The following is a 26,467-nucleotide window of genomic DNA, read 5'->3' as shown; positions in this document are numbered from 1 at the left end:
GACCCTTGTGTATACATATTTTTAATACTCTGTGTGATGAAATGGGAAATACAGGGTATGTCCTGCTACAGAGTGCTTCTGTTACAAAGCACTCAAGCAACTGAGCTGTGAGCTAAACTAGCTTTTTTTTTTTTCCTATTATAAATAAAAGAATGACTAACAGAGAGTTGTCTTATTTGTACCTGGGCGTTAGGCTGGTATTTTCTACCAAAGAAAGTTAGCCTGCTAGTTAAATATAAAGAAGTGACAACATTTATTGCCAATGATAAAATACAGAATTTTTGGAAAACCTGTACAGCCTGATGTGTTAATGACTTTTATGATGAGATCAATGGTGACGACAAAGGTATATAATATCACCATTTTGATATTACATGCTGAAAGATGTTAACATTTGGAAGAGCTGCATGATTCGTTCACTCAGTGAGCCAATATTTTTCTGAACGTCCACAGAGGATATTACAAATTCATGGAGGGTAGAGAATCCATTCTTAGTACAACACACAGATGCATGGATTTAATGTAATGGTAGACAAAAAGTTAATTTATTTGGTTTCAGATTCTACACTGTAACTATACTATAAGGAAATTACCACTTGTTGAGTTTTAGTATAGTACCCGTTAAAAAACAAAATTCAGCTGAGTGAATGTGAAGATCTAACTGGTTTTACTCAACAATTCATGAACTGGACAACATCCTGTCTAGAAAGCAGGAAAGCAAAGGTAAGGTTTTTAAAGGCAGGAGGGTGGGGCAAAGTCACTGTTAACAAAAGAAAAGAAAGGATGGTTTCAGGCCAGGTTTCCTTCTTTCAGGATAAGGATCTATCATGCAGATTACCTTTTCTTTCTTTCCCAGGGGAAGAAGGATATACAAGGGACAAGGCCCATGCAACAGATTATCTCATTGGTGCTGACCAACCAGAGAATCCCAAACTGGCAGATTAAGCATACATTCCTGGGTAAAATCAAAACTGCAATGATAACCATATTTAATCCACATTTGGTATCAGGAGCTTCAGCATAAGTGACACTATTTGGGGCTCCTGATTTTCTCTGAAAAACAAAGTGAAAGTGTTAGTCATTCAGTCATGTCCGACTCTTTGTGACCCCATGGACTGTAAACCGCCAGGCTCCTGTGTCCATGGGATTTCCCAGGCAAGAATAGTGGAGTGGATTGTCATTTTCTTCTCCAGGGGATCTTCCCAACCCAGGAATCGAATCTGGGTCTCCTGTATTGCAAGTGGATTCTTTGCCATCTGAACCACTAGGGAAACCCAGTTTTCTCTTTAATATACCCCAAAAGAATATCCACAAATTATCTGAAACTAACATGCAAAAAAAAGACACTTTTTGGTTTTAAATAATATTTAAGAATATAAAGAGGTCTTAAGATCAAAAAGTTTGAGAACCATTGCTCTAACTATTCTTACAAATCTACTTTTCCCTTTTACCTTCATAAACTCTCCAAATTCTTCTTAAGACTCAAGGTAAGCAAAAGACAGAGAAACTTATAGGGCACTTTTATTATCTGTGTTGATACAACCTCTGAGCAAAGAACTAACTGACTGATGAGAATGGAGGGAAAAAAGAGGAAAAGAGAGAGAAGAGATAATATCTCAAAATATTATCCAGCACACATGTAAAGCACTTGGCATAGTACCTGCCCTAAGTAGCAGTCAACAAGGCCAGTATCACCAACATTATCTTTATCTTCATCACAATTATTATTATTGTTTTGTCCATGTTTCTAAATTTTTTAAAGATCTTTGTTTATTTCTGGTTACTTGGGTTCTTTGATGCTGCATGTGGGCTTTCTTGGTACTCTGTTGTGGTATTCCCATTGCAGTGGCTTTTCTTACTGTGAAGCATGGGAGCTAGGGCATATGGGCTCAGCAGTTGAGGCTCATGGGTTCTGGAGCACAGGGGCTTCAGGATTGGCAGCTGGCTTAGAGGCAACTCTAAGCCAGAGGCAATGCGGGCTCTTGCTTCCCTGGTGGCTCAGTGGTAAAGAATCTACCTGCCAACGCAGGAAACACTGGTTCAATTCTTGTGTTGGGAAGGTCCCTTGGAGAAGGAAATGGCAACACACTATAATATTCTTGTCTGGGAAATCCCATGGACAGAGAAGCCCAGTGGGGATGGGTTGCATAAGAGTCAGACACGACTTATCGACTAAACACAATAATGTGGGATCTTAGTTCCCCATCAGGGAACCCTCTTACCCTGCTTTTGAAGGCAGATTCTTAACCGCTGGACTACCTGGAAAGTCCCCTCTAATGGTATTTATATGCCAATGAATCTTATATTTCCACTGTCTTGAGACAATGTATCCTAGAGTTTTAAATTCAGACCTTTCCATTTCCTTATGATTAAAAATACTGTCACCTCCTCAGACAGTGACACTTGTAAATAGGTCACACTTGAGGAAATGTTTCCTCTTTTATCAACCTGGGGAGGGTTTAGGTTTTGAAATTACTATTTCTCTGAAGACCTTATATATATATATAGATAGATACAGATATAGACACACGTTTTATTGAAGTGTACTTAACTGACAATGCTTTACTATTTATTTTCAGTTGTATCTCTGAAGGTTTTTTAAATCAGGGGATATGCTTAAGCAGAAAGACTGAACTAAACATAACGAAAACCAGAAAGCAGCACTGTTACTGAGTCCAAGCTTGCTCTGCTCGCTATACAACAGGCCAATGAATCCGAGGGATGAGGTGTTGAGGCAGGGAAAAATGCCTTTATTTGGAAAGCTGGCTGACCGAGGAGACAGTGGACTAATGTCTCAAAGTAACGATCTTCCGGGGGCCTGGGTGCCAGGTTCTTTTATAGAGTCAGAGAGAGAAGCAACGAGAAACTAAAGTCAAACTGCAGAATAGAGAGGAAGAGGGTGAGGAAGTAAAGCAACAAGGGTCTTCAGTCTTGCAAAACATCTCAGGGAAGGGTCAGGCTTTGGAAGACATGTGTTAATCTCTTCTGTTCATAGGTGGGCAGTTCAGTTCAGTTCAGTCACTCAGTCTTGTCTGACTCTTTGCAAAGCCATGGACTGCAGCATGCCAGGCTTCCATGTCCATCACCAGCTCCTGAAGCCTGCTCGAACTCATGTCCTTCAAGTCGATCCTCTGTTGTCCCCTTCTCCTTCCACCTTCAATCTTTCCCAGCATCAGGATGTTTTCAGCTCTTTGCATTAGCTGGCTAAAGTACTGGAGTTTCAGCCTCAGCATCAGTCCTTCCAAAGAATATTCAGGACTGATTTCCTTTAGGATGGACTGGTTGGATCTCCTTGCAACTCTCAAGAATCTTCCCCAACATCACAGTTCAAAAGCATCAATTCTTGTCTTGTCTCAAAAGCATCAACTCTTATCTTTTAGCTTTTCTTTTCAACAACTACTTTCCCCCCACTTCTCTTTTTTATACGTACCCCTAGACTTGGTAAAACCATAAAGAGTTCTGCTTCAAAGATTATTGTAGAACCAGTGCTAAGCAGGACAGTGGTTACATGCAAAACAATTTTGAGTATCAAAGTCATGGACAAAAACGCTACTCAATACTGAAAGAAAATAGAATGTGTGTTCTTTCTATAAACTGAACACTGTTTTTAGCTTTAGGAAAAATGTCTTCACTTGCTTCCATCATATATCTCCTTCTTGGCCATGGTCAATGAAAATCTACCACTAACTTGATATAAAAAATTAAAAGGTGATCCCTAGACTTCATTCTCTCATTTTAAAATTTCAAAATACTAGTGGACTAAAGAGCTGTTTTTTTTTTTTCACTCTCATTTAGCAAAATACATCATAATGGGTTCTCACAGAAAGGACTGGTATGTGACCACCAAACCCCACATCTCAGTGCTAAATAAATATAAACACACTAGAGAATATAGGAATATTTACTAAATCACTTCTCTTTAATTGTTGCCCCTGCTAGGGTAGAACTTCTCAATTTTAGGGTGCTGAAAAGTCATCTAGGGTGTTTAATAAACTATAGATTCCTAGACTCCATATTTAGAGGTTATGATTTGGTAGGTCTCAAGTAGAATCCAGGAATCTCTCAATTACTAAATATCTTAACTGATTCTGATTCAGGTAATCAGAAATACTATCCTGGGATTTTTACTACTGACTTGAAAGCTAAACATTCTTATCAGTTCTATTCTTGGCCAATTATTTTCAAATTTTTTAGTTTCTCCATTTTTCAAAACTGAGGTGATCAGGCTGATCAATCTGATTCCTTGGGATAGGTAAAGTTGAACATAAATATGTTGACATTTATTCCAGAAGACAGAAACCAATATGTTGAACAAAAAGAACTGCCTGCTTTAAATGAATGAGTGATTAAAACAACAAAATACAAATAAAAAGCTAAAATCAAAACTGAGTATGGAGAAAGGAATGGAAGGAGGGTGTGTAAACTTTATGCAGGTAAACCAGAATCATCTCTCTCTATCAGGTAGTTAGAATAAGAAAAAGGAGTCCAGAATGGCGCTGGCTAAAAGACAAGGAAGGGAAAAGCCCATGAAAATAAAATAAAGGAAGGTCCAAGGACTGGAGTCAGGACCTTAGAGAAAACAAACAGCACTCCTGGCTAGCCCAATTTACATAGGGCAGGCTCAGGGGGAGGAGAAAAAAACATATAAAAAGAGGGGCCAAAATTGGGCCAGGGGGCCTCCCTTCTCTTCAAGTCTTTTGGTTTGGCATGCCCTCACGCCTCGAGGATGTCTTTTCCTTTACTTTCTAAATAAAACTGAGCTGTAACACGGACCTATAACACTGGTCCATTAGAGGGCTGTAACGCTGGTCTGTTGCTTCAAAATTTGTTGCGACTAGACAGAACTGAGGAAACTACAAACTCCCCCAACACTGTGATAAAGGTTCTCAATCCTAATCCATAATATCCTCATACTGCAGAGAGCTGTCACAGAGCACACTTGCTTATGAGGCAAATTTTTCTTTCATCTGTTAGCCTGTCCAGCCTACCGGGGTGTGTCAAGCCTGATAATTTCTGAACGAGAAATATAAGCCACCAACATCAGAAACTAAGTCCTGATAAACATGTAACTTCAATTTACATTAATCATAAAATTCTCCTACAAAGAACCTATCCTAAGGAAAAATCTAAAATATAATATATATATATACACACACACATATTATAAACAAAACATTTGGGCTAGTGGTTATTTCTGCAGGGAAAAAAGAGAAGATGATGCAACTGAAGAGAAGCATACAGACAGGCTTCTAAGTTACAGGTAATGTTTTATTTCTTAAGTTGTAAGTGGATACTCAGCTGTTCATTTTATTATTAACCTTTACCTGTTCATATATGCTTTATGTAAACTTTTATATAAATCACCTGAAATTTTTAAAATTATACTAAAAAGTTGTGTCTTAAATTGTAGTCATTTCAGAGTTATTCATAATAACAAGCAGTCTATTTGTTGGAATGTTTAAAGTGAACATTGGTTCAGCCATACACTGAATGGAAAGTCATTCAATTATTTTAAATATGGTTATGTAGCACTATGGGCAAAAGAAAGCTTATGATAAGTTACCAAAAATTATGTGACAAATCTTTTAACTGTTAAGTTTTAATAACACGGTTGTTACAACCAAGTGAAACAGTTCAAAACATAGGAATGTATGCTACTGTGATATCATGATTATTTTCAGCAAAAAAATAATAAGCACTTTCCCCCTTGCTTTTTCTAATTATCTTTAGTGTCATTATGTTGTTTTTAATAATTAAACTTTCTATTACAACAACAACAAAAATTCCCCCCAAATCATTTTTTGGTTCCACTATAAATCAACATGACCAGAAATTGCACTGGCTTCTAAGATTGTATACAGGTGAAAATTTTCACGAAAAAGCAATAAAAAGTCAGAAAATAATATCTTTCCCTTAGATGCTTCTCAGGAGCCTCTCAGACTCTACACCTCAAAGGCAAATGCCTTGTGCTAAGATTCAATTGTTTGCCAACTGCTGAGTTTCCCCTCCTTTTGGTTCCTATCATTGGCCAGCTTGCCTTTCCGTCACCAACGACCTCCAGTATCTTAGTGACACACACCTCAAGGCAAGAAGCTGACTAATCCTAATGCTGGGGCGGCAACCTTTCACATAGTGCCCATTGCTACTCATTGCACAATATATTTGACCAGGAATGATAAACGCCATGGTTTACATTCGACTCCAGTCACCCTGTCAGTACCACGTGCTTAAGTGGGTAAATATCACCCCTGCCTTTAGAAAGTCGCTGACATTATGTTTCAGGCTCCCTAATGTCGTGTAACATGAGAGTGGGGAGCAGGGCAGAATCTATGAGGAAGAATTGGAAGCAGATGAGGATATTAATCAACTTGGGCCTTATTTATGAAAGAAATGAAAAGCTGAACACATAATGAGTTGTAGCTACAAATAAACTTATTTTCAAGATTTAGAATTTAAGAACTTGAACGGGTAAATGAATTAACCCTCTTAACATGTTTCTATTAGTCCATGATAAGAAGTAAATCTCTCTAGGAGGCAGGAACATTTTTTCAGTTGACCAAAATAAGCCAAATAGGGAAAAGCAATTGTCCTACTGTCTAAAATTCTGTCATAATTTGATCACTTTTACAATATAGAATGTGTTTGACTGAAGAAACCCTTATAAAAAGAAGGTTCTGTGGTTTGTTTCTTGAGATAGCAATTACCTCTTAAAAAAACCCTATTGCCATTCCCAGCTGTCTCAAGTGGGTAAAGAATATGCCCACAATGCAGGAAACACCAGAGATGTGGGTTCAATAGGGGTTAATTCCTGGGTCGGGAAGATCCCCTGGAGGAGGGCATGGCAACCCACTCCAGTATTCTTCCCTGGAAAAGTCCCATGGACAAAGGAGCCTGGCAGGCTATAGTCCATAGTTCACAACGAGTCAGATACAACTGAAGTGACTGAGCACACAGCACACAGCCACTCTCAGGTGAGGGGGGAAGACGGGGGATAAAAACCCAAGTGAGAGGAGAATAAGGGTTTCAATTGTGATTTGCTCTAAAAATAAATATTATCCTCCCTAGATCATTACGTCTGTGGGAATATGCAGCACATACAGTTCGGTCCATTTACTGAGGCTAGATTAGTTATTCTTAGTCTTCTATCTCCCCTATGTACATAGTGTGGCAGTAACACTAACATAAAAGCCACATGCAAATTTTGTTTGCTAACAAGATTCCAGACCACTAAAGAAAGGACATGGGGTTCTTTAGCTAAAGAAAAGAAGGAATAGCAAAAATACTTTTTTTTTTCCATTGGCTACAAGGAATGTGCTTTGAAATTGGGTAATAGAGAAAGGCAAAAGCTAGCTTCCCTTTGATAAGGTAGAATCATATAGAAAGTTACTCAGTGGTTAGCAAGATTACATTCTAATCAATCTGGCTACATCTCCTCAAGACTGAGGATAAAGGAAGGTCCTTAGAATAAGTATCTTTGTATAATAGGTCTAAATCATACTAAGACACACTAACCAGATTATCTACTTTGACTTGCTCTTTCATTAATATTCAGAAATCACCATGGTTGGAACCTCATTAACTGACAAAACTTAAGCGTGGAAGGTGTTTCAAACTTGGACTTGTTTCCAAAAGGAGCGAAAGGCAAAACTCACCTTCTGCTTGATGAATCACCAATAACTACCCTACTGTTCTGGGTATAATTGGTGCTCCTGCTAAAATTCAATCCTTAAATATCTGTGATGAAGAATTTCACCTGTGGCCCCTAGATACACAGGAATTATTTTAAATCTCATTTTACCACAGTTATTATTTTTCAGTGGGGGCAAAAAAAAAAAGACCAGAATAGATTTTATGGGTTATACTCCAAATGGTGGTGATGCTAGCCCCGGCTTGTTATGTCCAAGGGGAATATGATTATTTTCTCCCCTAAAAACAAAACAAAACAAACTGATAGGAAGAACAGACCTCAGGAAACAGGAGACTAAGAAAACATATTCAATCTACTCTCAAGACTTGGGCTTCCCAGGCGGTGCTAGTGGTAAAGAACCCACCTGCCAAAGCAGGTGACGTCAGAGACGTGAGTTCAATCCCTGGGGTGGGAAGATTCCCTGAAGGAGGGCATGGCAACCCACACTAGTATTCATGCCTAGAGAATCCCATGGACAGAGGAGTCTGGCGGGATGCAGTCCACAGGGGTGGAAAGAGTCAGACAGTACTGAAGTAAGTTAGCATGCACTGAAGACTCAGATATAATCTGTCCCCCTTCCCTCACTCGCCCGTCAAATTCACTTCAAATAGCTCAGAGTTAGGGTTATACTGGGTTATGCCTGGATTTTTGAAACGAAGTTAGCTGAGGAATAGGTATTCACTATATTGGGGAGTATTCATTATTTGTATTTTGTTTTTTGTATAGGAAGCTATTTGCAAATTGAAGGATTTTATGTTTTTTACAAAGCATATTGCAAATAGCAATTGATCATCTGAAGCAGTTTTCATAATTTATTTATTCTCACTCATTTTCTCCCTCCTGTTGGAATACTAGCCTATAATGTTATTATGAAGGTTTTGAACTCCTTTCTGTTCATTAGGTACTAGACTAGAATTCCAAGAGAACTTCTGTCATCTGTCGTAGGACCTATAGTAGGGAGAATGGTACATTTAAAGTCAGCAGTCAAATATGGCCAAATGCTATTCTCTCTGCTTTCAAGTTAAGGGAATCAAAGCCTTGATAAAGAATAAATGGTTTAATCCAGATTACAAAATCAATCAATGGACTAAAAACCATTAGCAGATGCTAAGACTCTTGATTCAAAACTCAGTCTTTCCACTAAACCACATTACTTTAGATAATTACAGTGTAAAAAACTATTGAAATGGGAAAATATCTGAGGGGAGTAGCATATGTAAACTGAATATTTTGAAAAGAATTTAATAAGAGTCTAAAATAAGCCAATACATGATGTACAAAGCACTAGTAAAGGTAAATACACAGGTAAACAAAAAGATAGTATAAATGTTATTTTTGTTTGTAATTCATTCTTGCATCTGATTTAAGAGACAACTGCATAAAGTACTGATTATAAAAATGAGTTGATGGGTATATGATGTATAAAGATGTAATTGTATGTCAATAATAGCACATTGGAGAAGGGAGGAAATAGCTACATGGAATAAAATTTTTGTATACTATTGAAATTCAGTTGCTATTAATCCAAGCTTGATTATTTTTATATTAAGATGTTAACTCTAATCTCTAGCATAACCACTAAGAAAACAACTCAAAAACATACAGAAAAAGATACAACAAAGGAACTGAAATGATATACTAGAAAATAACTATTTAACAAAAGAGAAAGCAATAATGGAGAAATATACATAAAACACAGAAAACAAGTAACAAAATGGCCAATGTAAAAACTATGCTATCAACAATTACCTTAATTGTAAATAGACTAAACACTCCACTCAAGAAGCATACATTTGCAGAATGGATTAAAAAAATTTCAACTATATCCTGTCTGAAAAAAGACAAGCTAGATTTTCCAGGCAAGAGTGCTGGAATGGATTGCCATTTCCTTCTCCAGGGGATCTTCCTGATCCAGGAATTGAACCCAGGTCTCCCACATTGCAGGCAGACACTTTACCGTCTGAGCCACCAGGGAAGCCCCAGATTCAAATACAAACATATTGCCCCGAAAAGAATGGGAAAATATACACCATATAAACAATAACCCAAAGGGAGCTGGAGCGGCTATACTAACATCAGACAAAAGAGATTTTAAGGGAATCCCCTGGCATCCAGTGGTTAAGACTGCTTTCATTGCCTACAGCCTGGATTCGATCCCTGGTCAGGGAACTAAGATCCCATAACTCGAGTGCCCCCCTCCAAAAATGATTTTAAGACAAAAATTGTTACTAGAGGCAAAAAGGCAAAGAAGGATATAGTTTAACATTAAAATGGTCAGTCTGTCAGGAAGACATAACTTAATATATATGCACCTAACAGCAGATCCCCAAAATACATGAAGTAAAAACTAATAAAACTGATGGGAGACACAGACAATTCAACAATAATACTTGAAGACTTCACTTTCAATGATGACTAGAACAACCAAACAACTGATTAATAAGGAAACAGAAGACTTGAAAAATACTATTAAAAAAATACTACAAACCAACTAGACCGAAGGATATTCACTCAACAAAAACAGAATATACATAGAAACATCTTCATGACTTAAAATAAGTACAAAACATGTACACTGAAAGCTATAAAATGTTACTGAAAGATTAAAGATGAACTAAATAAATGAAAGATATTTCATGTTTATGAGTTGGAAAATGTTATTAAAATGGCAATACTTCTCAAATTGATGTACATATTCAGCATACTCTCTATCAAAATCAGAATTTGGTTTTCTTTTTAATTAATTTTTTTTTTTTTTAATTTGTGGCCACACTGCATGGCTTGCAGGATCTTATTTTCCTGAGCAGGGATCCAATCCAGGACCCCAGCAGTGGAAGCTCAGCAGCCTAACCACTGGACCACCAAGGAATTCCCATCAGACCTTGTTGAGACATTGAAGCAATCTAAATGTCCATTGACAGATGAATGGATAAAGATGTGGTTCATAGGTACAATGGAATATAACTCAGGCGTAGAAAAGAATGAAATAATGTCATTTGCAAAAATATAGACAGACCTAGAGATTATCATACTAAGTAAGACGGAAAGACAAATATAATATGATATCATATACATATGGAATAGAAATAATGCTACAAAAAAACTTAGCTATAAAACAGAAATAAAGACACTGACGTAGAAAACAAACTTATGGTTACCAAAGAGGAAGGTTCAGTTCAGTCGCTCAGTCATGTCCAACTCTTTGCGACCCCATGAACTGCAGGATGCCAGGCCTCCCTGTCCATCACCAACTCCCGGAGTCCACCCAAGCCTGTGTCCATTGAGTCGGCAATGCCATCCAACCATCTCATCTTCTGTTGTCCCCTTCTCCTCCTGCCCTCAATCTTTCCCAGCAACAGGGTCTTTTCAAATGAGTCAGCTCTTCGCATCAGGTGGCCAAAGGATTGGAGTTTCAGCTTCAACATCAGTCCTTCCAATGAACACCCAGGACTGATCTCCTATAGGATGGACTGGTTGGATCTCCTTGCACTCCAAGGGACTCTCAAGTCTTCTCCAACACCACAGTTCAAAGGCATCAATTCTTCTGCACTCAGCTTTCTTTAAAGTCCAACTATCACATCCATCACGACTACTGGAAAAACTATAGCCTTGACTAGACGGACCTTTGTTGACAAAGTAATGTCTCTGCTTTTTAATATGCTGTCTAGGTTGGTCATAACTTTCCTTCCAAGGAGTAAGTGTATTTTAATTTCATGGCTGCAATCACCATCTTCAGTAATTTTTGGAGCCCAAAACAATAAAGTCAGTCACTGTTTCCACTGTTTCCCCATATTTGCCATGAAGTGATGGGACCAGATGCCATGATCTTAGTTTTCTGAATGTTGAGCTTTAGGCCAACTTTTTTACTCTCCTCTTTCAATTTCATCAAGAAGCTCTTTAGTTCTTCTTCACTTTCTGCCATAAGGGTGGTATCATCTGCATATTTGAGGTTATTGATATTTCTCCCGGCAATCTTGATTCCAGCTTGTGCCTCCTCCAGCCCAGTGTTTCTCATGATGTACTCTGCATAGATAAGCAGGGTGACAATATACAGCCTTGACGTACTCCTTTTCCTATTTGGAACCAGTCTGTTGTTCCATGTCCAGTTCTAACTGTTGCTTCCTGACCTGCATACAGGTTTCTCAAGAGGCATGTCAGGTGGTCTGGTATTCCCATCCCTTTCAGAATTTTCCACAGTTTATTGTGATCCACACAGTCAAAGGCTTTGGCATAGTCAATAAAGCAGAAATAGATGTTTTTCTGGAACTCTCTTGCTTTTTTGATGATCCAGTGGATGTTGGCAATGTGATCTCTGGTTCCTCTGCCCTTTCTAAAACCAGCTTAAACATTTGGAAGTTCATGGTTCAGGTATTGCTGAAGCCTGGCTTGGAGAATTTTGAGCATGACTTTACTAGCATGTGAGATGAGTGCAATTGTGCAGTAGTTTGAGCATTCTTTGGCATTGCCTTTCTTTGGGATTGGAATGTGGGGAGAGATAAATTGGGATTGATATACACATGCTACTAAATATTAAATATATAACTCATAAGGACCTGTACAGTACAGGGAACTCTACTCAATATACTGTAATAACCTATATGGGAAAAGAATCTAAAAAAGAGTGGTTATAGTCATATGTATAACTCAATCACTTTGCTGTACTAGGACAAACTTGTAAACTAGCACAACATTGTATATCAACTACACTTCAGTAAAATTTTAAAAATAAATAGAAGTCTGACACCCATCTGGAAAAAAGTGAAAGGTCAGATACCAATGTAAAAACAAAAAAATCAAAGTCTGTTTTTTTGAAATTGACAAATTAATGTTAAAATTTATATGGAAATGCAAACAACCCAGAATAGCCAAAATGATCTTGAAACAGAAGAACAAGGTTGCAGAGTTCATATTTCATCATTTTAAAACATATTACAAATCTATAGTAATCAACAGAGAGTGGTGCTAGCATAAAGATAGAAATTCAGATCAATGAAACATAATTGAGAATCCAGATAAATCTTTACTCTTATGGTCAGGTGATTCTCAACAAAGCTTCCAAGGCAAGCCATGGGAAAATAATAGTCTTTTCAACAAATAGTGCTAAGATAAGTGGGTATCCATGTGCAAATAAGAATTAATTTGGACTCCTAGATCATAAACTGAAATATACGAGTTTAAACTGTAAAACTCTTAGAAGGAAACATAAATGTAAATCTCCACAATCTTGGATTAAGCAATCATTTCTTAGATTCTGAAAGCACAGGTGACAAAAGAGAAAACAGGTAAACCGAACTTCATAAACATTTTAAACTTTTGTGCTTCAAAAACACCATCAAGAAACTGAAAAGGCAATACACAGGATGGGAGAGTGTATTTGCAAACTGTATCTCTGACAGGGGACCCATATCCAGAATATATAAAGAACTCTTACAACTCAACAATGAAAAGACAAATAACCAAATCTTAAAATGCATGAAGAATCTGAACAGACTTTATCCAATAAGCACATAAAAAAAATGCTCAACACCATTAGTCATTAGGAAAATGCAAATCAAAATCACAAGATACTACTCAAACCCACTAGGATGGCTATATTTAAATAGATACTTCAGGCTGAAATGGACATTTTCCAGTATTCACCAAAATGACACAAAGGGAAAGAGGAGAAGCACCTGCTCTATGTTCTCTAGGCCTTTTAGAAAACATGTTGCTATTCCTTTGGCCACATACATGCAAATCTACAAAGAAGGTGATACTGTAAACCTGAAGGGAACAGACACTATTCATAGAGGAATTCCCCACAAATGTTACCAAGGCAAAACTGAAGCATCTACAATATTACCTACCCAGCAGGCTGCTGGCACTGTTGTAAATAAACTGGTTAAGGGCGATTCTTGCCAAGAGAACTAACGTACATATTGGATGTATTAAACACTCTTAAGAGCTGAGACACCTTCCTGAAACATGCGAAGGAAAATGATAAGAAAAAGAAGGAAGCCAAAAAGAAAGGTAGTTGGAGTCAACTAAAGCACCAGCTTGATTCAGCCAGGGAAGCACACTTTGTAAAAACCAATGGAAAGGAGTCTGAACTGCTGAAATCCATTCCCTACGAATTTATGGTATGAAAGGTATAAGAAAAATGAACAAAGGGCCTCTGGACTGTTCCTTTAAAATGATTAATTGTTTATTCACTATATTTCAATAAAGCTACTATCAAAAGTATATATATATATACACACATACACATAATGTATACACATATGTATAAACTATATATTTAAATAGGCATATGATATATACGATGTACACATCAGAAAATTGAATATAAACTGAAAGGAAATAATAAAAAAACCTTAAAATCCTGAAAAGATTTCAAAGAAAATGAATATCAATAATGATATTCAAAGAAAAACTAGTACAGATAACATTTCCTTGAAAGCTTGGTGTTTAATTTCCTTGGTCAAGAAACTCTTTGCCTTAATCTCTAGATTACCTCAGCATATATGCACATTCTCACATCAATAATACATATATACAGTCTGCTGGAGAAGGCAATGGCATCCCACTCCAGTACTCTTGCCTGGAAAATCCCATGGACGGAGGAGCCTGGTGGGCTGCAGTCCATGGGGTCGCAGAGAGTCAGACGCGACTGAGTGGCTTCACTTTCACTTTTCACTTTCATGCACTGGAGAAGGAAATGGCAACCTACTCCAGTGTTCTTGCCTGGAGAATCCCAGGGACGGGGGAGCCTGGTGGGCTGCCGTCTATGGGGTCTCACAGAGTCAGACACGACTGAAGCAACTTAGGAGCAGCAGCATACAGTCTGCAGGTATTATCAAGCCATTGGCATTTACCTAGTAAATCAAACATTATTTCCTGGGCTCCAAGTTTATATTAAATTCTGATTTACCTTCCTAGGTGTTATAGACAAGGATTCAGATAGGCTGTGGCAAATGACCTTAAGGGAAGTAATTTTGTCTCTGAATGACCTAGACAGATTCTTCTGCTAAGCAGCTTTACTTGAATAACTGCTCACCTCTAACTCTACTATGGCAGACATTGATCTCTGAGAGTATAAGTTTAATCCTTAAGGCTGAAGGAAACCAGCTAGTTTTCTCAGCTCAGATAATCAACTGGCCCTCAGGCATCTTTAGTTAGCTGATAAAAGGGATAAAAAGGACTCCTTGAACAACACATGAGATGAGATGGTACTGGGTAGATGAATTTTGGACTTTGATGATGTAAGAAGTGCAATAAAAGGGCTTAAGACTTGTTTAATGTCATTAACTTCATATTGCTTAACATGGTCATAATATATATATGCAATATATGATTTTAATATATAAAATATTCATAACATATACATTTATAATACATGTTACATATATATTATAAATATATATTTATATTTAGAAAAAAGTCATGTAAATATTATCAAAATCCTAATAATAACCTCAAGGTGGCAGGTGATTATTACTAATTTTCTTTTCATTCTATTGGACTTTCTCAACTTTTTAACTGTATATATTTATTACATTAAAAAATTTTTTTAATTGCCAAAGTGATTGTAAAAGAAATTTAAACACTAAAAAGATATATAAAATGAAAATCAAAGTGCTCTCCTTTATTCTTCTGACTCTTTTCAGAGGAAATCATTTAATAGATTGATGTATCTTTTAAATTCTCCTTTTATGCTTATTCATACTATAAAGAGTTTTTAAATGGGATCTTAATGTGTTTATGATTCTGCAACTTTCTAGTTTTAAATATTTGTCATTTTTAAGTCAATCTTTGAAACACTGGCACAGATTAAGTGAATTTGTGCAGATTTCTTCATGTTGCCGTTGATGGGACATATAGGCTGTTTCCAATAGTCAGTAACCTTAAAAGCACTGCAATAAACGCCCTCGCATATTTATTCTTCTATACTCATGCTATAATTTCTATATGCTTGATTCCTCAAGATGTATTTTTATTATGGTGTGTGTGTGTATGTGTGTGTGTGTGCTGAGGGGATCATGAAATCCGGATATATAGAGCTTCTGCAGCCAGGCTTTCTGGATTCAAAACCCATCTTTGTTGTTTGCCAACTGTGTAACCTTACACAGATCACTTAACTTTCATGGGCTTCCCTTGTGGCTCAGCTGATAAAGAATCTACCTGCAATGTGAGAGACCTGGGTTCAATCCCTGAAATGGGAAAATCTCCTGGAGAAGGGAATGACTACCCACTCCAGTATTCTGGCCTAGAGAATTCCATGGACTGTAGAGCCCGTGGGGTTGCAAAGAGTCGGACACAACTGAGTGACTTTCACTTCACTTTACTTCACTTCACTTTTACAGGACTTCATCTCCCCATGTGTAAAATGGAGACAATAACACTATCTCCCTTGCAGGGTTGTTAGATTAAATAAATTAATAATTAAAAAGCACTTAAAAGGGTACCTGCACATAGTAAGTAATCTGTATGGATGTATGTGTGCTTAGTTGCTCAGTCGTGTCAGATTCTTTGCGACCCCATGGACTGTAGCTAGCCAGGCTTCTCTGTCCATAGGGATTCTCCAGGCAAGACTACTGGAGAGGGCTGCCATGCTCTCCTCCAGGGGATCTTCCCAATCCAGGGGTCGAACCCAGGTCTTCTGCATTGCAGGCAGATTCTTTACTGTCTGAGCCACCAGAGAAGCCCAAGCTCTGTATAAGCATTCTTAAGTGAATTTTAAAAATACCTGTCCCTTTCATTATCCCCTATAATGTAACCTCTTTAATTTATTATATAACAAAAATGTATAAGAATACACTTACTCAAATTATTTTGAGTTTTAAAAAGCTTAAGTAGTGGACATCCCTGGTGGTTAAGACTCAGCGCTCCCAATGCAGGAGGCCCAGGTTCCATCCCTGGTCAGGGAACTAGATCCCACATGCTACAACTAAAGATCCCAGGCAGCCAAATAAATAAACAAATAAATATGTTTAAAAAGCTTAAGTAAATAACTATAGCGAGCTCTCCATTGGCAATAGGTTAAATGATGCTATAACTTAAAAATTAAGAAATATTTCTGTAAGATTACCTCAAAATGCCATTATTGCTTCCTTTAACCTCTCACACCTCCCAGATAGTTTTTAAAAATCATTTTTATTAGGGATTTTCAAATACACACAAAACTACAGACACTAATATAATGAATCCCCACTTATTACCCAGATTCAATAGTTATCCTCAGTTCAGTTCAGTCACTCAGTTGTGTCCAACTCTTTGCGACCCCATGAACCATAGCATGCCAGGCCTCCCTGTCCATCACCAGCTCCGGAGTTCACCTAAAGCCATGTCCATTGAGTCGGTGATGCCATTCAATCATCTCATCTTCTGTCGTCCCCTTCTCCTCCTGCCCTCAATCTTTCCCAGCAACAGGGTTTTTTCAAATGAGTCAGCTCTTCGCATCAGGTGGCCAAAGAACTGGAGTTTCAGCTTCAACATCAGTCCTTCCAATGAACACCCAGCACTGATCTCCTATAGGATGGACTGGTTGGATCTCCTTGCACTCCAAGAGACTCTCAAGTCTTCTCCAACACCATGGTTCAAAAGCGTCAATTCTTCTGCACTCAGCTTTCTTTAAAGTCCAACTCTCACACCCATGCACGACTACTAGAAAAACTATAGCCTTGACTAGACGGACCTTTGTTGAGAAAGTAATGTCTATGCTTTTAATATGCTGTCTAGGTTGGTCATAACTTTCCTTCCAAGGAGTAAGTGTATTTTAATTTCATGGCTGCAATCACCATCTTCAGTGATTTTGGAGCCCCCCAAAATAAAGTCAGTCACTGTTTCCACTGTTTCCCCATCTATTTGCCATGAAGTGATGGGACCAGATGCCATGATCTTAGTTTTCTGAATGTTGAGCTTTAAGCCAACTTTTTCACTCTCCTCTTTCACTTTCATCAAGAGGCTTTTTAGTTCTTCACTTTCTGCCATAAGGGTGGTATCATCTGCATATCTGAGGTTATTGACATGATTCCAGCTTGTGCTTCCTCCAGCCCAGCATTTATCATGATGTACTCTGCATAGAAGTTAAATAAGCAGGGTGAAAATATACAGCCTTGACGTACTCCTTTTCCTATTTGGAACCAGTCTGTTGTTCCATGTCCTGTTCTAACTCTTGCTTCCTGACCTGCATATAGGTTTCTCAAGAGGCAGGTCAAGTGGTCTGGTATTCCCATCTCTTCCAGAATTTTCCACCAGTTTCTTGTGATCCACACAGTCAAAGGCTTTGGCATAGTCAATAAAGCAGAAATAGACGTTTTTCTAGAACTCTCTTGCTTTTTCGATGATCCAGTGGATGTTGGCAATTTGATCTCTAGTCACTCCACCTTTTCTAAAACCAGCTTGAAGATCAGGACGTTCACGGTTCACATACTGCTGAAGCCTGGCTTGGAGAATTTTGAGCATTACTTTATTAGCGTGTGACATGAGCGCCATTGTGCAGTAGTTATCCTCAATGCATGGCCAATTATGTTTCATCTTAACTCCACCCACTATTCTCTCAAACAATTTTGCAGCAAATCCTAATTATCATATCATTTCATCTGTAAATATTTTAGTATGCTTCTCTAAGCAATATGACTGTCTTTTTTTTTTAGGAAATATAACCATTATATCATTATCATACACTAAAGACAATTAACAATAATCCCTTAATAGCAAAATATACAGGAGAAACTGTAAATTTATACAATCATTATATGTTTTTTTCCTAATACACTTTTAAAAATATGTAATAAAATAGAGTTATTTACAGAACTTAGGTTCTCGAAAGTTTTCTATGAGCTAATTTTTTCTATGAACTAAATCAGATCCTACTTTTCCTTTAAGTGATAAAGTACTTATTATGCACATGAGTAGGCTAATGAAGAGTTAACAGCTTTTTTTTTTTTTAGCCTTGGAGCAAGAACACCTACTAGCAACATAAAACACAACTTTTACAACTATTATTTGTTTTTTGTCTATACTATCAAGGGACATATGATGGATACAGTGAATTTGTAAAAAAGCGTCAAAATTCTAGAATTTATTTTTAAATATATCATTTTTGAAACCTTTAGAATAGAAGAATGATTCCTAGAAGACAGCATTAGTAAGAATTAGTTATCTCAAGCTAAACTTACTATCTTGTTCTTTTAACTTTCAATTTTGAAATAAGTTTCAGTTCAGTTCAGTTCAGTCTCTCAGTCATGTCCAACTCTTTGCGACCCCATGAATCGCAGCATGCCAGTCATCTCTGTCCATCACCAACTCCCGGAGTTCACTCAAACTCACGTCCGTCGGGTTGGTGATGCCATCCAGCCATCTCATCCTTTGTTTAGACACACACAAAAAAAGAGAGTTCCTACATATATGGAGTTACCCATGTTCCCAAAATGTTACTAGGATGCATAGTTGAAATAAGTGAGTTTCAAGAAGGCAACTGACAATATTTCCTCCAAAATTTTGGATATAAATATGTTCATTTTGTATTATAAGACTCAATTTTGGTTTTCATTTTCTTAGCATTGTGACTTTTTAAACAAAAGAACATTAAAATTCCTATCATCAAGGAAGAAGTAAGCAGGTCAGGTTATAAATACTGTTAGGTAAAGCTGTTACCTGAACAACTACACCATGAGAATGTTATTTAATGGATAAATAACTGCTTGGTAAAAGGTTTATCATTCATCAGAGGCTTTGTTTCGGCCATATTCTGTCCAACACCTTTATCTAATTGACTACTAACAAAGAATTTGGGGGGACGGCTGATACCTTTCACTACCCAGACAGGATTCAAAGAGATTGCCATAGGATGCAGCATTGACCCAGAACCAACAAGACAAAATTTAATAAGTCTAAATATTAAGGAAAAAAATATCAACTGCTAAATTAAAAGACTGAAGGAAAGTTGGCTTGGCAGTTCAGGGAGCAAGAAGTAAGGACTTTAGTTCAGCAAAGTCTGTATGATGTGAGTGTCACTCTCTGAACCCAATGCAATGGATGATGGCATTCCTCTGTCCAGGTCTGACCACCTTTAAAACACATTTTCAGGCTTAGGAGTTCTTAGTTAAAGTATGCCAGAAGACATCAGAACATGACCAAGGAGGGTAAAGCCATTGCAGGAACTAGACTTATTTTGCCGGGAGAAGAAAGGGTATGGGAATCATGACTGTTGTCTTTGTTTGGTGACATGTCCTATGGAAGAGGGAGCAGACCTAGGATGCCACACCAGAGAGCTGAACTAATAATGTAATATTATTAATAGCAGGCACTTTTGAGTGTTTATTTAATATGTGGTAGGCATTTATATGCTTTATCTTGTTTAATATAATTATTCTACGTGGGGTTAGTTTCTATTATCATCTTAATCTTATACATTAGGAAAACAAAGCTCAGAGAGGCCAAGGCAACATACACAACAAGTCAAAGTAGCTGATGTCTATAGTGAATTAATATTTGTAATACATTTAGAAGGGTGTTAGGACATGATAAGTACCTAATAAAATCTAGCTGCAAGAATAATAAGTATTATACTAATTATATTTAAATATTATTGTTGTTGTATTGACTTAGGCCAGTGGTTCTCAGCCTTGAGCCTTGGCTATTCAACTGAATCACTTCAAAAAATACTGATGTCCAGATTCTATGTTCAGAGACACTGATTGAACTGGCCTGAGAAATGGCCTGAGCATCTGACATTTTAAAGTTCCCCAGGTAAAGAAAACATTCACAAAGACACATCTGACAAATACTATTATTGAAATACACAAAGAACTCTTAAAATTCAACAATAAGATGAAAAATCAGCTTAAAAAATGGGCAACAGATCCGAACAGACACCTCACTGAAGAAGATATACAGGTGACAAATAAGTATATGAAAAGATTAAAAGAAAAGTATATATTTTCATAAGTATATGAAAAAAATATGTTCCATATCACGTCAGTAGGGATTTGCAAATTAAAATAATATACCATTATACATCTGTTAGGATGGTGGGCAAAATCCAAAACACTGACAACAACAAATGCTGAAGGGACTGTGGAGCAATAGCAACTTTTACTGCATATGGAAATGCAAAATGGGGGAAATTCCTTGGCGGTCCAGTGGTTAGGACTCAGTGCTCTTGATCCTCGGTCAGGGAACTAAGAGCCCACAAGATGCGTGGCAGTGTCAAAAAAAAAGCAAATGGTACAGCTACTTTGGAAGACAGTTGAGCAGTTTCTTATAAAAGTAAACATATTCTTGCAGGAGGGAGAAAGAATTAGTTGAAGGTAGTCAAAAGGTACAAATTTCTAGTTATAGGAAAAAATATGTGCCAGGAATGTAATTTATATAATAATGATAATTAACAATGCTGAACATTATAAGTGAAAGTTGCTAACAGATTAAGTCCTAAGAGTTCTTTTTCATCACAAGGAAGAAGTATTTTTTAATCTGTAATGTGTTATCTATATGAGATGATGGATAGGTTCACCAAACCTATTGTGGTAATCATTTCATGACATATGTAAGTCAATTAATTATGTTGTGTTCCTTAAGATTACACAGTGCAGTGTGTTAATTATATCTCAATAAAAATGGAAGAAAAAAAATTCTTACCATACAATCCAGCAACTGTGGTCCTTAGTATTTATCCAAATGAGGTGAACACTTATGTCCATGTAAAAACTTGCACCTGGGTCTTTATAGCAGTACTTTTATCGCCAAAACTTGGAAACATTCAAAATGTTCTTCAGTAGGTGGATGGATAAACTCTGGTACTTCTAGACAACAGAATATTGTTTGGCCCTAAAAACAAGCAAACAAACAAACAAAAAGAGTTATTAAGCCATGAAGAGAACCTTACATGCACATTATTAAATGAAAGAAACCAATATGAAAAGGCTATATATTATATGATTTCAACTATGCAACATTCTGAATAAGGTAAAACAACAGACTCAGTGAAAAGACTAGTGGTTGTTAGGGGCTAGATGAGAGTGGGATGAATAGGTAGAGCACAGGTGATTTTCAGGGCAGTGAAAATATTCTGTATGATATTATAGTGGCGGATATGTCAAGATATGTTTGTCTAAACCCACAGAATATATACAACACTAAAAGTGAACTCTAATGTAAACTATGGAATTTGAGTAATAATGGTTTATGACATACATTCATTGTCAGAAATGTACTAGGTCGTGGAGTACTTTTGACAGCTGTGCATGTATAGGGGCATTTGTAAAACACTTGCATGTATAAAACATTTTTAAGATTTATTTCTTCTCCATAGGAACTGTCTTCCTATTGCCAAAAACTAGACCCTTTCTCTCTCCACTGCTGGAGGATTTTTCCAATCCCCCAGTTAATCTCCTTTTCAAGGTAGTTCCTATTAGCTGTTCTGGTCACTCTCGCCCTATACATCTTTGTAAGACTCTTTCCAGTCAATGTTCTAGTCCAGAACTTGCTACTTTACCTCAGCATAAATTCTGTATCGCACACATTTAAGTCCCTGCTGACTTTTGCTCCTAATTTCTCCATCATTGCTTAACGCTGGTTTTTGCTTGAGGCACAGGTCCTCTTTCCTTTGTTTTACAACTGATCAGGCTTTGCTTTCTTCTTCCTCCTCCCTTGTAGTGTTCACTTTATACCCATTTCTTCGGGGTCCAAATAAACGCCACTTCCTCCTTGAAGATTTTCCTGGCAGCTCCAAGTCACATTCATAGCTCTCAAATAATCATTCTTATGTGCTGTGTAGTTGGGACAAGATAGTGGAATCCTCAACTCTTATCTCTTAATTTGACCTATGAGCAGGAGACCTAGGAACTTTACCTGCTATAGTGGGACATGTATCTATAGACATTCGAGGTGCAAATACGTAATTTACAAAATACTAGTTCTTCAAAGATATGCAGCAGCTCCTCTGCTTAAAGGAACACGCCTCAAATACTAATACGCATTTTTGTTTTTCAAATACAGTGGGTGTAGGAGCATGGTTTACTTATCTCATAAACCAAGGGATTCATTTCTTGATTTAAAAAAAAAAAAGAAAGCTATATCACATTTCCAACTAATTACGTCTCAACTGTCTCCGAGAGCTTCTCATAAGCAGGCATGTTTTGTTTTCAACGCGTGTGAAATAAAACGTTCGAAGGGACTAACTACAGACATACTTAATATCACAACCCATAGGAAAAAGTCGAAAACACACTCGAGGTACTGCTGCTTCCTGGGAACGCCACCGGGCCTGAATTCAAACCTTCTGGAACCTCAGCTCTCTCGTCCGTACAGTGGAGAGGATACTCGACAATATTTACCTCCCAGGGTTGTGGTCAAAGGTTTTCTTTCTGAACTGCCGGGCAGTTTGCCTCCCAGGACCGAAGGGTGGCGCTTTTCTTCCCGCGACGCACTTCCGTGCGCGAGGAGGGGAGACCAGCGAGGAGGAGAAACTCTCGCCGGAGGCCGGGTCCCAGAGGCGGGAGGCCGGGCCAGGACAGGTTGGGCCGCAGCTTCGACGTGCAGCGTTGGGGCTTTCAGCAGGAGCACGCCAAATGTATACACACCGTGCAAAACACGCTGAGCGTGCGTGCACCCGTATGTGCGCGGTGCTCGGAGCGCGCTTGAATTGACAACGAAACGTGAAGGCGCAGAGCGTACGATAGGAAAGCGACAGCTGACGAGGCCGAGGGAGCCGGAGACCTTCTGTAGCGGCGACGAAGCTACCGGTAGCTCCGCGCCCCGGCGCTCTGCGACCCTGCGCCTCGGGCCGACGGGTCTCCACAGCGCCCCACGTGGCGGCCAGCGGGGTGGCAGCCAGCGGAGCCCATTTGCTCCGCCTCCGCGGCGCACTGCTGCCCTCCTCAGCTTCCCCGCCCGGCTCTCCCCAGACCCTCTTCCCTTCCCCCTCCCGGATCGCGATGGACGCGGTCTCCCCCCGCCGCCGCCGCTGGCAGCACGGCGCGGGCCTCTAAGCTGCAGGGCCTCTGGAGCCGCGTGCCGGGGTCGGGACGTGAGCTGGCTGCCGCCGGTCTGGGGAACCTCTGGCTTTCCTGTCAGCAGGTCCCCGCGGAGGAAGGGGAGGGACAAGGCGCGGCTTTTCCTGTGCCGCCAGCCCGGCTCGACCTGCGCGGCCTGCGGCTTCCTGGGAACTCGAGGGCCGCGGCCGGGCCTGGCTCAGCCCGCGGCCTGCTTGGAGCTGGACCGGAGCGGTTTGAGACGACGGCCTGGGTAAGAGCTTGAGGAAAGGGGACGCAGGAGCGCCTTCGGCGGTCGGAAGGGTCAGGCCTGGTTCCGGGATCAGGGATGCCTGGCGGTAGCCCGGGAGCGAGACCCCAGCCCCTGGTGAGGTCGGCGGCCTGCCGCCTACTCACCCGCTTGGCCCCTTTGTTTACCTCCCCCGACTCTGCCCACGGCGGGCCCCGGCTTGTCCGAGCCAGAGCCCATGGCTGGCCCGCCTTGTCCTTGAGAAAGGATCGCCGCCCGACGGGGCCAGGGACGTCCCGCCGGGCCTCGGAGTTCCGGGCGCCGCTCCCGGGAGACCCATCGCCCTGCCTGCTCCGGCCTCCTTCTCTCGAGTAGAGAGGCTCGCAGCTCCACCTCCAAAACTTACCCTCCTCCTCGACACAGGTAGCTAACTTAGCCGGGTTTGGTTCGGGAAAACCGGAGCGCAGTGCCTGCGTTTCCCGGCGCCGGGTCGGCTGGGCCCCGAGTTTTGGGTCACCCTTGCAGATCGCCGCCGTTGGGTGCCCACCGGAACCTGCCGCTGGATTTATGCACCTGCAGCTGGGTTACAAGGGACCCAACGCTGTCCTCTCGTCAGAGTGCTTTTGAGTTTTTGTATTGACTTGCCAGTTGGGGCTGCTTCTCTGTTGTTGGCTGATGTTGTTTTTAACCAACTGCCCCGTTCGGTGAGGATGGGGAAAGAGGACCGCAGATTGGCCTGTGTTCTGATCTGTAACGTGTTAGTCCATTGCACTTACTTGTAGCATTTCTTTTTAAACTTTTAAGAACAGTTGCTGCTACTGCCAAAATTCCTAATCAAATCATAGATAGATCTTGTATATCGTTTGTATTTGGACATCTTGAGGAGAGCAGTAAATTAAATCAGCAGAATTTAAGAAATTGAAGTTAATTTTAGAGACTTGATTTGGAGGGGAATTGGATCAAAGTGCTAAGTTTCCTTAAAATACTGAATCTAATCCTTATCAGAAGATCAGCTTTGGGTGACAGAGGGGGAAAGAAGTTTTCTGGGGGAAAAAAAAGAACCCTTAGTAAGGTGTTGTTTGCCTTTTGGCAAACATGTTCGTGATAGCAATAGTGGGATCCGAAGCTTGTTTGACTGTCTTTGACAAAGACGGCTCTGGTTTCCAGTTTAAGCAGCAGCCTAATCAGCTTATACTCTTGTGCAAAACTGGTTTTATTTAGTACAATGTATGAAGTTAAACCGGAGGAATAAGGAAAGTTGGAAAACTACGGTTAAGTACACTATCCAAACATACTTACAAGTCTTTTCTAATTCCTAGGATACCAAGAAAATCTGGCTCTAGCCGATGTAAAAGAAAAGAAAAAAAATTAAGCCCACGCTGTTCAGTCCTGGACATTTAAAGGAATTTTTGCCTTTGCTTTTTAAATTTAAGCAAAGAAGCCTAAGAAACAATGGCAGATGTGGACCCAGATACTTTGCTGGAATGGCTGCAGATGGGACAAGGAGATGAAAGGGACATGCAACTAATAGCCCTTGAACAGCTATGCATGCTGCTTTTGATGTCTGACAACGTGGATCGTTGTTTTGAAACGTAAGTACAACCCTTCATCATTTTCATTTGGGGATGCTGTAGTGACATGGGCATAACGTGTTTTCAACCATCTGCTGATTTGAGTTTGTATAGAATTTTTCTTTAGTGAGTTTTATTTTTTTAATATAAGTTTATTTTAATTGGAGGCTGATTACTTTACAATATTGTATTGGTTTTGCCGTACATTGACATGAGTCCGCCACAGGTGTACATGTGTTCCCCATCCTGAACCCCCCCCACCTCCCTCCCCATCCCATCCCTCTGGGTCATCCCAGTGCACCAGCCCCGAGCACCCTGTATCATGCATCGAACTTGGACTGGCGATTTGTTTCACATATGATAATATATATGTTTCAATGCCATTCTCCCAAATCATCCCACCCTTGCCCTCTCCCACAGAGTCCAAAAGACTGTTCTATAAATCTGTGTCTCTTTTGCTGTTTCACATACAGGGTTATCGTTTCCATCTTTCTAAATTCCATATATATGCGTTAGTATACTGTATTGGTGTTTTTCTTTTGGCTTACTTCAGTCTGTATAATAGGCTCCAGTTTATTTAGTGAGTTTTAAAACTTATCTTTTGAAAAGCTTCTGTAGTTTTGCATTTACAATCTTCTGAGAAATAAAAATTGGTAGGTAAACTAACTCCAGTAATGATAATTGTGATGACACAAATACATGTTTGTTGACTGAATAGGAATAGTAGAGAATGCTAATTCTACCCCATAACCTGACTGATTCATTTTCAAAACATGTTATGAACTGAGAAAATGCAAATGCTTCTTTATTTCTGTATCAAGAAATTGACTTGAAATTGATATGAATATACAGATAATAATGAATACATTTCCAACTGCCCTTTTGTCATTGGTAAGTTTTAGGACACTGTGTTTTTTTGGCATTGTTGTTTTTGGGGTTTTGTTTGTTTGTTTTTGTTTTTTTGGTGGCACTTTGCGGCTTTCTGGATCTTAGTTCCCCAACCAGG

At 39.1% G+C, this 26,467-nt stretch overlaps 2 protein-coding genes across 7 annotated transcripts in view; one reads left to right on the top strand and one right to left on the bottom strand.

The window, feature by feature from the left end:
* The window catches only part of LOC108638478 (translation initiation factor IF-2-like), a 63,788-nt gene extending 38,801 nt beyond the window's left edge, over window positions 1-24,987 (bottom strand). Inside the window, exons 1-4 of the mRNA XM_018065925.1 lie at window positions 24,974-24,987; window positions 23,948-24,469; window positions 23,005-23,855; window positions 21,308-21,496 (exon numbers count right to left, since the gene is read on the bottom strand). Coding sequence (XP_017921414.1) covers window positions 21,441-21,496; window positions 23,005-23,855; window positions 23,948-24,469; window positions 24,974-24,987 — 1,443 coding nt within the window. The 3' untranslated portion in view covers window positions 21,308-21,440. The remainder of the gene's footprint in view (window positions 1-21,307; window positions 21,497-23,004; window positions 23,856-23,947; window positions 24,470-24,973) is intronic.
* The window catches only part of HECTD1 (HECT domain E3 ubiquitin protein ligase 1), a 73,385-nt gene continuing 70,523 nt past the window's right edge, over window positions 23,606-26,467 (top strand). For 5 of the 6 annotated variants that reach the window (XM_018065888.1, XM_018065894.1, XM_018065892.1 and 2 more), the window contains exons 1-2: window positions 23,637-23,914; window positions 25,210-25,482. In XM_018065888.1, the coding sequence (XP_017921377.1) occupies window positions 25,343-25,482 (140 nt within the window). In that variant the 5' untranslated portion in view covers window positions 23,637-23,914; window positions 25,210-25,342. Of the gene's footprint in view, window positions 23,915-25,209; window positions 25,483-26,467 lie in introns of all 6 variants that reach the window. The other variant, XM_018065889.1, reaches the window with a different exon arrangement.

The sequence above is a fragment of the Capra hircus genome, chromosome 21, assembly GCF_001704415.2.
Source record: "Capra hircus breed San Clemente chromosome 21, ASM170441v1, whole genome shotgun sequence".
NCBI lineage: Eukaryota > Metazoa > Chordata > Mammalia > Artiodactyla > Bovidae > Capra > Capra hircus.
This window is presented reverse-complemented; position numbering and strand designations above follow the sequence as displayed.